This window comes from Zingiber officinale, chromosome 1A (genome assembly GCF_018446385.1).
Source record: "Zingiber officinale cultivar Zhangliang chromosome 1A, Zo_v1.1, whole genome shotgun sequence".
NCBI classification, from domain to species: Eukaryota; Viridiplantae; Streptophyta; class Magnoliopsida; order Zingiberales; family Zingiberaceae; genus Zingiber; species Zingiber officinale.
The window spans coordinates 1,698,374-1,710,696 of NC_055987.1; the positions used below are offsets into that span (position 1 = coordinate 1,698,374).

Sequence of the window (12,323 nt, forward strand, 5' to 3'; positions counted from 1 at the left end):
AGAGTTGGCTCTGTCAGACGTCTCCGGTTCAAATCTCGTCTTCGACATTGTTTTTGTTGAAACTTCTTTCGTTTAGTAAAAATACCAAACGAACTCCAAAAATTGCATAAAAATACTCTAAAAATTTCTAAAAATCTCTAGAATATTTCTAAAACATTTCTAAATATTTTTAAATGCTATTAGGACTTGGAATGAGGAAATTTGGGTCGTTACACCTGGCCTATCCAGCGGTACCACTTGTGGTACTAGATCCAGTGGTTCTGCCAGTTCCCGTGACAATCCCTTCTCAACCTACTGATATGATTACGGCACAAACCCGGATCCCAGCTTTGGCAGAGTCGATGAAAAGCCGATTCACACTATTCCGCGAGGAGACTGATCTGAGCATAGCTCAGTCTTGGATAGAAACTACGGAGCGGACTTTCTTATATATGGCTTGCTCTGAGTGAGAGAAGGCAGAGCTGGCTGCTTACCATTTATGGGACAAGTGGTGGGATACACAACGTTCGATCATAGGCGAGCAGCACAACACCTGGGCGAGATTTAGAGAGGCTTTTGAAAGCCAGTATTTTCCAAGGTCATATCAGATAATACACCGACAGGATTTTTTGATTCTTCAGCAGAACAGTCGCACAGTGACAGAATACAATGTCAAATTTAATCGGTTGGCCAGATTTTGTCTAGAGTTAGTTGCTGAGGACAGATCACGTATGGTTCAGTTTGTCCAGGGACTGGATGACCATTTGCATGTAAAGATTACGACTTTTGGTAATTCATCTTACATAGAGGCATTGGACAGAGCCCTTATGATCAAGTCGGCTCAGCAAAGAACTAGTGTAGACAAGAAGAGGAAGCAGACTGATCAGACTTCAGGGAATATCCAGCAGCCGCAGGCTACCAGACAGCAGCAGAGTGGGCGTAGCCAGTCGGGTCAGGGTGCTTCTAGGGCATCTGGTCGACCTCAGAAGTCAGGGTGATCCCTATTAGGACATTTTCGGTCTCCTCAGCATAATCGGAAATAGCCCGCCAATGGCATTCACTGCACTCGATGTGGATCCAGGGATCACATCATATCAACTTGCACCTTGGAACAGTCAATTTGCTACTATTGCAAACTGCCTGGGCACATGAGCCAAGATTGTTCGCTGAAGGGTCAGCACGTGGCTTCCGGAGTCTCTATTCAGGGAGGATAGTTCGATCAGATAGGGACTCCCCCGGAGCGTGACACAATGTCATGGTATATTGTATAGGGTTTTTTTTTCGTCTCCCTAGTTAGAAGATAATATTATATCAAATGTGTATATCTTATATTGTGATTTTGCATATATAATCATGCAGTCAGCACAGAAATCACGTTATGACCAAACTATTTTACAAGTTGTTGGTGACGGTTAATGATATTTATTATGCTATCATCGGTGGAAGAAAGAAGGCATCCCTCTATAGGCTTGACTCTCAGACCAAAGTTATATATGAGTGGATGAGGACTCCAAGGATTAAGGGTCGTCCTACTTCCTCCTCCTCATCTAGTAGGTATGAGAATTGCGTGAGGAAAATGAGGACTTGCGAACTCAACTATTGTCATTGGAGTAGACGATGACAAGGAGGGGCGCAGAGATATGAGAGATGCGACAGCGACATGCTCAGACTGAGGTGATAGTTCATTATATGTAAGCATTTGCAGTGACATTATTTCCCAATTCATAGATGTTTGGGCCGCATCGTTCGAAGTACCAAGACATCTAGGATCCTGCCCATTCCCCTACGTAGTAAATTATTTGGGATATATACTATTTATCTTAACTTTTAATTTCAATCAAAAATAATATATTTTTTTAATAATTATATATATCTCTGATTATATTATGCATTTCCATGATCATATTTAGATTTGGCATATTTTAATCCTAGGGATGTAAGTATGTATTTTTAAAGAATGTCCACTAGCTAAACTACTTATCAACTTAAGATAAGTAGTTATATCTTTCATAGTTTAACATCACATTTTTTATTCACAACTAATCTCAATGAAATTTTATATAGGACCTAGAGATGATTTTGTTCCTTATTTTGATGATGTATTATATCGGATTACTTTGTATTGGACAAACTTTATCTTATATTAGATTCATACCTGTATTTGGATTTACTATTATATATCTAGTGTTTATTTTAGTTCAGCTAGATTGTTGTGTTGTTTGTGATTTGTTGTACGTTTGTTATGTGTTGTGAGTTTGTTATATTGTAATTGTTGATGTATAGTGAGTTTGTTGTTATGCATTATGAGTTTATTGTGAAAATCATCGCTTGTGATGCTTAGAGTGATTTAGATTTATATGTAAATAGAAAAAAATAGGAAAAATGAAAAGGGCACTAGTAAACTATATCATAGAATAGCCACAGAAATTAAAGTTTCCGTCGCAATTAGCGACAAATTTTTGAAAAATCCGTCGCTAATTGTGATGGAAACTTAAATTTCCGTTGCTATTTGATGAATATTGATACTCTCTATGATACTTTCTGATATTATGGGTTAGCGTCGCTAATACCTTAATGAAGATTACTCTCCGTTTGGCTAGTAACGACGGAAATTAAAATATCCGTTGCTATATATAGCGACGGATATTTAATATCCGTCGTTACAGTACAAATGACTAATGTCTACGCGACAGTATATTTTTCGTCGCTGTTCCATCGCAATATGTCTTTAGTGACGGAATAGCAATGGACATAGTCCATCGCTATTTGGTACACTGTTTGTTACGGTGGGGGTCGGCTGCTGATGACTTAATGCTGGGCTTTTATAATTTACCCTTGGGGATTGGATATTTTTATGGAGCCAAACTGATCGCTTCCCGGATTAAATAGATTGTAAGAACTGAACAACTAGGTAAAGTAGAAGTGTTAAAATCACCGACTTATGAGTCCATTCAGCATTTGAAGAATCCATTCAGCATCTCTTCTTATCCTGCATTTTTGTGTGTGTAAGCTGGTCAACACTGTTCGATTGTCTTCAGTTTCTTCTTCTATAACAAAGCATGATTTGAAAGTAACATAGCTTTTATTTGTAGCAAAAGTTTTACACCAAAGTTTCCAAGCACTCTAGAAATGAGTCCAATTATTGAAGACATTTTACTGCTGAATTCATGATCAACTTGAACTTATGCTTAGATAGCAAAGATAGCAAGTTCTGATGGACTCATGAGTCACATATGAATTCATGCATAGACATCAGGATTAGCGAGCAAGTATCCTTCGACAGCTTTGAGGACTCCAATGGATCCATCTCTAATGGGTTTTAGCTCTTCCTCACTAAGATCCTTGTCCCCGAGTGTTTCATACTCCATCTTGATCTTTGCAATGCAACTATCAGCACCCGAAGGCACAAACACTGACTCATAATCAAGTGACTTGAGTAGCACGCCAATGAGACCTCCTTCGGTGGCTGTATTTTTGAAAGTGTAAGTTGCCTCATCCAACACTACTATTTTGTTCTTGTTGAAGCTTCCCAGTGGCATATTAGAAGCTGCATTTTGCCAATGAAACAAAAAAACATATACATATAATCAGCATGTCGAATCTTGTAGAGCCTTTTGATTTACTTAAAATGTATGAATATACATGGAGCAAAGTAGAAAACATTGACGGCTCCAACTCCCTCTCCAATACGCTCAGCTTTCGAGAAAAAATCAGGCAAGAGCTTAGGGTACAAGATGTGGGGTTCGCACACTGCTCCTTTCCAGAGCCTTGCGGCAGAGACATTGAGGGTGACCTCGTCGGTGCAGGAACCAGACACCATTTTGTTGCTGAGGATGCAGACTAGAAAGCAAGTGACTAGAAGAGGTCGAACTACCAGTGGATGAAGAAGCAGGGGAAAAGGACAGTCATTATATAGATCTTGAAGGTACGGTGCCGGGTCAATTTGGGCGTCTACGTGACACGTTCAAACTTCGGCATCTGGATTTATCTTCATGCGCGACATGGTAAGTCAATTATTGCCTGGAGATGGATTTGTTTCTTCTGTACACTTGTCTGTTTCCCCCATTATTTCAAAGTATTCCGCGCAGCTCATTGGTATCTAGCCAGACTTGCTTTTCAACAAGATTTTGACTCGAGGATGGTTCCAAAACGATGGAATTTATGCAAGTGCTAAGTATGTATGTGGTGTGGCTGCGGGTGAAAATTAAGCGTTTGGTCGTTCAACGTTTGCTTGCTGGGGAAAATAAAATTTAAGTAATTTCTTTGGTTCGAGAATAAAGAATTTATGGAGCTTGGAAACTTGAAATTCGAGAAGATTCAGACAAAAAGAGTGGCGCGTAGAGAAAAATCTCTAGAACATCTGCTTATAGAATATCTAACCAGATTGAAGTATCGGTTTGGTTTGGAAAAGCATTGAACAAGAATTCATAGCAAGGAATGAAATACATAGTGAATAAAATATCAACATAAATTCCTTAATATTTGATTTGTAAAAATACTGGAAAAATATTTTATTTGCACGATTAGATCACATTAATTAGTTTATCTGACCTATTTAAGTTGTTTGATTTGTGTCAGTGATATGCTCAAGTTATCACCCGTGATCCACTCATCCCTGATAAGAAAAATAAACGAGTCGAGGACACAAGGAGGATAAAAATAAATTTTTCAAACACTTTTATTGATCATTGCATATCCTATTTATAGGTTAATACATCACATATTAAAAAACCCACTAACTCCACTAACACCACAACATTAACCACTATCTTCCACTATTAACTCAACTTGCCAATTCATTGACCCACTAACATCACGTTACAACCATTACCCTATTATTTCTTTTCACTTAACTCAATTAAGGCATACCCACTAATATACTAATTTTATCAACAATCTCATCCAAATGTCTCATCTTGTTTGATTTACTTGACTCTCCTGATGATTATATCAATATATTTTAAGTCATAATTTTATAATTTTGACTGAATTAAATTATACAGCGTCCCAGTTGAAGATACTTGCTGGAGCAAGATTGTAGATACTTTTACTATCGATCTAAAGAATCATTGCTTGTTTCAGCAAGTAAATTGTTGTCTATAACATGCAGTATTGGAGCTCAAAGCAGGAATCAGCTTGTCCAGGAATTTTAGTTTATAATGTTTTTTCTTCTTTATTATTTTTACAGAATTCAGTCATCTGAAAATTATTCAACTCAGTGAAGCCAGTTGCCACTATTTTGTAAGAAATGGCTTGGCTCGTTGTGTTTAAGATTCACCGAGGCAAACATATCGAGAGTAGTTATCATTTCAGTATCTGATTTGATAGACAGAATTCTTCTTCTATTTCAGTTATCATTTCAGTATCATTTCGGATGTTCATCTTGTTTTTACTCAAAAGAAAACAGAGCAAGTGACAAAAACAGCAAATAACATTTAACTCTAGATAATTATAATTCATCCATTTATTAAATAAGATTCAAAGTGGAACATAGTTGAAAAGGAAGTTGCTAAGGTTGGATGAGCGAGATGTGTATGAATTTAAGCGTAGACATCAGGATTGGCAAGTAGATATCCTTCGGTGGCCTTGAGCACTCCGATCGATCCATCTCTGGTGGCTTTTAGTTCCTGTTCAGTGAGATCTTTGTCCCCAATTGTTTCATACTCAAACTTGAGCTTCGTAACGCAACTATGAGCACCAGATGGAACGAAGACGGACTCATAGGTTTGTGATTTAACAAGCACGCCAAGGAGACCTCCTTCGACGGATGAATTCTTAAAAGTGAATGTGGCTTCATCGAGCACTTCTATCTTGTTCTTGTTGAGGCTTCCCGGTGGCAGATTTGCGGCTGTAGAGTAAATAAAATAATTCATTAGCATGCAAAATCTACCGTATCGATCGAGTGCAGAAAAAATCTTTAAAAGTCTTTAAATTTCATACCCGGAGCGAAGTAGAAAACGTTAATAGCTCCGACTCCCTCTCCAATACGCTCGGCTTTGGAAAAAAAGTCAGGCATGAGCTTGGGGTACAAGATATGGGGCTCCTCGATCGCTCCTTTCCAGAGCCTTGCGGCTGAGACATTGAGAGTGACCTCGTCGGTGCAGGAACCGGAAACCATTTCGTCGCCGAGGAAATGAACAGAAAGGTTAGTGACGGGAGAGGCAAGATTAGCAGTAGTGGGTGAGGAAGAAGTGGAAGAGTCGATTGTTTATATAAGATCTCGTAGGCACCGTGTGTTCTGCGGGTCAATTTGGGCGTCAACTTTAACCCTCTGTTCTGTTTGAACAGGGTGAGCGACAACGGAAGGAAAGGTAGGGCGAGTAAACTATTTATATTGTCTTTGTTTTGTTTGAGACGGTTGTGGTTGGAAGGAAAGTGAGAGAAGGTGAATTTGGGAGACGGTTCTGTTTGGAAGGAAAGTGACACAGAAGGTCAATTCGGGCGTCGACTTTAAAATGGAAGAAGTAAAAGGTAGACAGCTCACATATTGAAATTTAAATATATTCTCTTAAATATTTTAGATAGATTTGTTTCATTAGTAGATTTTTTAGAAAGGAAAAAAGAAAAATCGAAATATCGTGAACGGTTCATTAATATTTATTTATTTATTTCAATAAGATTTAGATTGAGAATAATTTCACAAGAAAATCCCATGCTAAATAAGCACAGTTAGTTATGAATTCTGAATTTTGAATTAGTGCCAAGAAGGTTAATAGTCTTACCGAGATAGAGATCAAAGTCAAGATGAGTTTACTGAGATGGAGATCAAAGTCTAGAAGAGTTTATTGAGATGGAGGCCAAAGTCTAGATGGGTAAACTCGATTGGATTATTTGAGATAAAAGAGGTGATCGTTCAGTTCAAATAAACCAAGATGTTTCCTTTAAAGGTACACCCGACTACTCCAGTCAGTCCACCCAATGCTAGGGGTTCAGCTTCCTTGATTCATTACTCTACTCAGTTAGCTCATCTCCCTTGATTTCTCCATTCGATCCATCCGACTCCAATAGCTCAAGTGCTCAACTCCCCTAACTCACTGCTCCGCTTAGTCAACTTATCTCCCCCGACACCCTACTTAGCTCTCCCAATTTGACATGCCTCCGCTAGAGAACTCTGGTGAGTTGTTGATCAGCGTTCATTAAACCGAAGCTCTCCTCCCCGAGTCAATCAAAGGTCGAGTGGTCATTTGTCTCCCGTCTCTTATTGACATTCTTCTTCCCCGACCATTCGGCAAGAAGATGCATCCTGATATCCGGATTGTTGAGCCCGTTCTCCGTGTAATAGGGCCCGAGAGTCATCTCAATCTCGCTAAGAAGCACGCCAAGAAGAAAATAAAAGCAATGTCGCTTGAGGGGATATCCATAAGATATCTGGAGGCTCCACAGATGGAGATTCACATTCAGCAAAAAAAGCCCATGATCAACGATTGGAAAGTTGTAGCATTAGCGCCAAGAGGGGGCTCGAGAAAGGTCCTCAAATAGATTTTAGCTCTTGAGACTTAGAGAGTGGAGGCCCCTTATGAAAATGCCTTGATCATTAAGGTCAGCATAGCTAACTACAATGTATCTAAGGCTTTCATTGACACAAGTAGCTCAGTCAATATTATCTTCAAGAAGACCCTTGATTAATTGCAGATTGATAGGGAGGATCTTCATCCTATGAGTACCTCCTTGTTCGAATTCACCGAACATAAAGTGCCACCATTCGGCCAAATCCGTATGGAAATATCCTTGGGACAAGAGCCTCTGCGATGAACTCAACCCACCCATTTCACCATAGCATATGCCCCCTCTGCTTAGAATGTTATTTTGGGAAGGTTTGCCTTGAATGAATTTTGAGTTGTGGTCTTCACTCTCCAATAAAAGGTCAAGTTTCCTATGGCAGATCAAGTTGTTGAAGTAAAAGGACATTAAGTAGTGGCTAAAAAGTGTTATTTAGATATGGTCAAGACCGACTCATGCAATGCCTACAAGACTCAGAGGGCTGATGTACAAGTGGTGCAGGATGTATTTGTAAGTACCTTCTATTAGTTTTGATATTGATCAACCAAGTTAAGTTAGGTATTATGTATTTCATGTCATGTGTGTAAGTGTACAAGAACATAGAAGCATAAAAAGTCAAGCGGAAAACACAATGAGCGAGAAGGATAGTACGGGAAGGTAGCCAACGGGGTTGGTACATTCAAGGGATGAAAAGCTCCAGAAGAGTACACTAGTGGAATGAGAAGGACACACGTGGTGCATTCATGGGACGAGAAGATGGGAGGAAGTTTGTTCGAGGAAAATGTTGGAGTTGAGTTCGGGTGAGCTCAACTCCAGATGACCGGAGTATGACCCAAGCGAGAAAAATGAAGAATGGTCAATGACTTTAGTTGACCATTCCAGGTGTCTCCAATTGCCCAAAGGCTCCTTGATAAAATGAAGACCTGAGGTGCCTCCGATGGATTTGAGGCACCTCGCATGCAGCAAAGAATCACTATCGGTTATAGAACTTGAGGCGCCTCAGATGAATTGAGGCGTCTCCTATGAATCGAGGAACCTCCAAAGAGCAAGCACAGTTGCCATAGTGATAAATAGTGGACTCCAACTTAGCACAATCGAGGTGCCTCCGATGCCTCCAAATCATATTGAAGTTGTTGCGATGAAAACAAAGTTTTATCCATATGGAGACACCTCCAAACGTTCAAGGTACCTTGAATTGCCACATTAGCAAATGGTCATTTCGACCAAAATGCTATAAATAGAGGCCTTGTCCTCTTAGTTCAATAACACATTTTGTACTCACTTCTGTATTTCATTTCGATCTTATAACTATTATAAGGGGCTAATTCTCCTTCTACCTTTGTCAAAAAATGAGCTTTCTTAATGCACTTTCATCGCCTTGAATTAGCAACTTCCCGTTTGTAAATAAAGTAAATCCTTAGTCTCTTACTTTACTTTTATGTGTTTAATTTCTAATTTAATGTGTGTATCCTTGCTAACCTAGAAGCAAGATATTTAATATCTAATTTACAAGCTATTCACCCCCTCTAGCCAGTCCAACCGATCCAACAAATGGTATCAGAGTTTAATCATCTTAGAAGAACTAACCACCAACTAAAGCAACAAGGAAGATGGTTGGATCAAGAATCCATCCACCGAAGTTTGAGAGAGAGTTCATCGCCTGAAAATGTAAAATGGAGGTATTCTTTAAAATTGATTTTGATATGCTGCTTTGTATTAAAAATGATTTTGAAGTACCTAGGGACAAGGACGAAAAAGGAAAAGATATGAATTCACGACCAACGATAATTAAGGCAGAATTTTATTTATTAAATGTCTTACGAGTGGAGGAAATCAATCGTATTGGTACCTAAACTCTATGAAATAACTTTGGAAAAAGTTCTTAGAACTCCACTAAAGTACATCAGTAATTAAGTTGGTTGGACAAGATGTGCTCCGAAATAAACCCAACAACCTCTGACTGTTGACTAGAGAAAGGTGAGTCAATTGCTCAACTGCATGCAAAGCTCAAGGAGCTTATCACCAATCTTAGAGAAATGATGCCAAATCGGGATACTTTCCGATATGCATTAAATTCATTTCCATGAACCTTGGAATAGACATAGATTATAGACTCCTACTACATCTCCAAGGATCTCAAGGTAAGTACTTTAGAATGCTTATTTTTTTACTTTAAAACTTCACGAATCACAATGTGCATAACTAATAAAAGAAAAGGATTCAAATCGGATCATAGCATTACAAGTTAAGAGGAACGAGCCGGATTCAAAAACCTCACTCGACGAAGATGAAGAAGCATATATGGCAAGAAAATTAAAAGATTTTTTAATTCTAACAATTTGGATAAGACATAGGCTAAAAACTTCTACGGAATAGACAAAAAAGTAAGGTGCTACAACAACAATGAAGAAGCCCCAAATTGAAAGGCAAAGGAAAAAAAAGGACAAAGGATCAAGAATGTCCAAGCAAAGGAACGTCAAAGTGACGTGGAGCGAGTCATCATCAGAAGAGTCTAAGATGTAAGAATACGACATACCAGTACTAATGGTCAGCCACCAAGAAGCAGACGATGAAGCCACTTAGGGAAAAAGCATTAATGAAGGGGAGCATCCACTTGTGAGTTTGACATGGTAAGTGAGGTACGACTCTTACCCGCCAACAAACTATATGATGTAATAAAAATGTTATCTAGATCTTTATGCAAATCTAGAAGCAAGTTTCTTAAATTAAGAAAAGAAAAATTAATAGTAAAAATTGAATTGGAAAATACATGCTTAGAACTAGAAATGTTCAAAAATGAAAATTAAAAATTAAAATAAATAGTGAAAACTCAAAATTTAGAGTTAGAACATTTTTCTTCAAATTCAAACTCATTTTTTATGCCTACATTGGTTAGAAATTATGAAGGGTTTAACTGGTATTTAAGAAACCTAGAGGCCAAATTATAAAGATTTCAAGAAGTAACGTACTAAAAGAAATCTTGATAAATCTAGTAGGTAAAAATTTATATTGAATTTCAAAATCATGTTTAGCCTATTAAATTATCGTAATTTGATTGCTAGAAATGAATTTGTTTGAATAATTAACAATATTGGTAAAATTATTATTCATAAACCTTCTGTTTGATTTTCTTTTCGTTTAAATTTTTCTATGATATAAAAAATATGTTATCTATTAGTAGAAAAAATTTTAAATCTGCTCAACTATTAATTGTTTTTTATGATTTTTCAACAAAAAAATGAAATTTTAAAATAAAATTTTTTAGAAGATTGATTTTTGAAAAATTTTAATTAGTATAGACTGTGTGAACATCATCTTCCTGGCTCACTAGATTGACTGCAGATGGCATAAAAGACTGATTCTTATGAATAAGGATCAGCAATGCAGATAAACATTCAGGATGGATTCATACAACAATAAAGAGGACAATCAGTATCAGTGAAGGAAATTCTAATTAGGAGTGCAGATTTTGTAGCAAAATACATCAAAAAACCATTATAAATTAGTTTAAGCAGAATACATACCAAGGACATGCATGAATAGCTCTAAAGAAAATTCGTCTTGCTGCTGACAGGTTATGTTGCTTCATACTCTAAGTAGCATCACCATAATAGCACACACTTCTGCAATTTTTCATTTGCTAGTGCTCTCTCAAAAAGACTGGACTCTGTGATATGAACACATAATCACAGATGGATACCTGAAAAACTAGCAAGCAATACTTATTTGTGATCCTCTTCACATTTAGACAATGTGATAGATCTTAAATAGGGCTCCTTCTTGGCATCAAAAGAGAGGAATAACTTGTGTCAGAATGCAGGCGGTCAGCCAAGGATCTGTTAACTACTGCACATGGGCACTCAAATTTTGTTGATATCAACAACTTACTGGGATACACCAGATACGAAGGGAAGTTTTTGCTAGTAAAGCACAAGAAAAGTGCAAAATGGAATCAACAGATTCTATATGAAAATCCTTGATAGCTAGATTTTCATATAGATCTCTTTCCGAATCCTTCTCAAATAACTCAAAATAGTTAATAAAGATATCAAAAGAATGTTTAATCACATAACCACACATGCATTAGGGTTCTCTTCTGCACTCTGTGCATAGTAGTAGGCGTTGTAAGTCTGGTAGGCCTTCACCACCGCGGCTGCCCATTAGTACTGGTATGTCGTATTCTTACATCTCAGACTCTTTTGATGATGACTCGCTCCACGTCACTTTGATGTTCCTTTGCTTGGACATTCTTGATCCTTTGTCCTTTTTTTTCCTTTGCCTTTTAATTTGGGGCTTCTTCACTGTTGTTGTAGCACCTTACTTTTTGTCTATTCCGTAGAAGTTTTTAGCCTATGTCTTATCCAAATTGTTAGAATTAAAAAACTTTTAATTTTCTTGCCATATATGATTCTTCATCTTCGTCGAGTGAGGTTTTTGAATCCGGCTCGTTCCTCTTAACTTGTAATGCTATGGTCCGATTTGAATCCTTTTCTTTTATTAGTTATGCTCATTGTGATTCGTGAAGTTTTAAAGTAAAAAATAAACGTTTTAAAGTACTTACCTTGAGATCCTTGGAGATGTAGTAAGAGTCTATAATCGATGTCTATTCCAAGGTTCATGGAAATGAATTTAATGCATATCGGAAAGTATCCCGATTTGGCATCATTTCTCTAAGGTTGGTGAGTTTGGTGATAACTCCTTGAGCTTTGCATGCAGTTGAGCAATTGACTCAGCTTTCTCTAGTCAGCAGTCAGAGGTTGTTGGGTTTGTTTCGGAGCACATCTCATCCAACCAACTTAATTACTGATGTATCTTAGTGGAGTTCTAAGAACTGTTTCCAAAGT

General features: G+C 37.7%; 2 protein-coding genes across 2 annotated transcripts; both read right to left on the reverse strand.

The window, feature by feature from the left end:
* Nucleotides 1-3,042: 3,042 nt before the first annotated feature.
* Nucleotides 3,043-3,857, reverse strand: LOC121998668 (pathogenesis-related protein STH-2-like). The gene is made up of 2 exons (XM_042553676.1): nt 3,622-3,857; nt 3,043-3,526 (listed from the first exon to the last, which is right to left on the reverse strand). The coding sequence occupies exons 1-2, from the start codon at nt 3,797-3,799 to the stop codon at nt 3,219-3,221; spliced, it is 486 nt and encodes a 161-aa protein (XP_042409610.1). The 5' UTR covers nt 3,800-3,857; the 3' UTR covers nt 3,043-3,218.
* Nucleotides 3,858-5,421: 1,564 nt separating this feature from the next.
* Nucleotides 5,422-6,172, reverse strand: LOC121998675 (pathogenesis-related protein 1-like). Its single transcript, XM_042553688.1, has 2 exons — nt 5,920-6,172; nt 5,422-5,827 (listed from the first exon to the last, which is right to left on the reverse strand). Exons 1-2 carry the CDS (start codon nt 6,095-6,097, stop codon nt 5,520-5,522), a joined length of 486 nt encoding a protein of 161 aa, XP_042409622.1. The 5' UTR covers nt 6,098-6,172; the 3' UTR covers nt 5,422-5,519.
* Nucleotides 6,173-12,323: the final 6,151 nt, after the last annotated feature.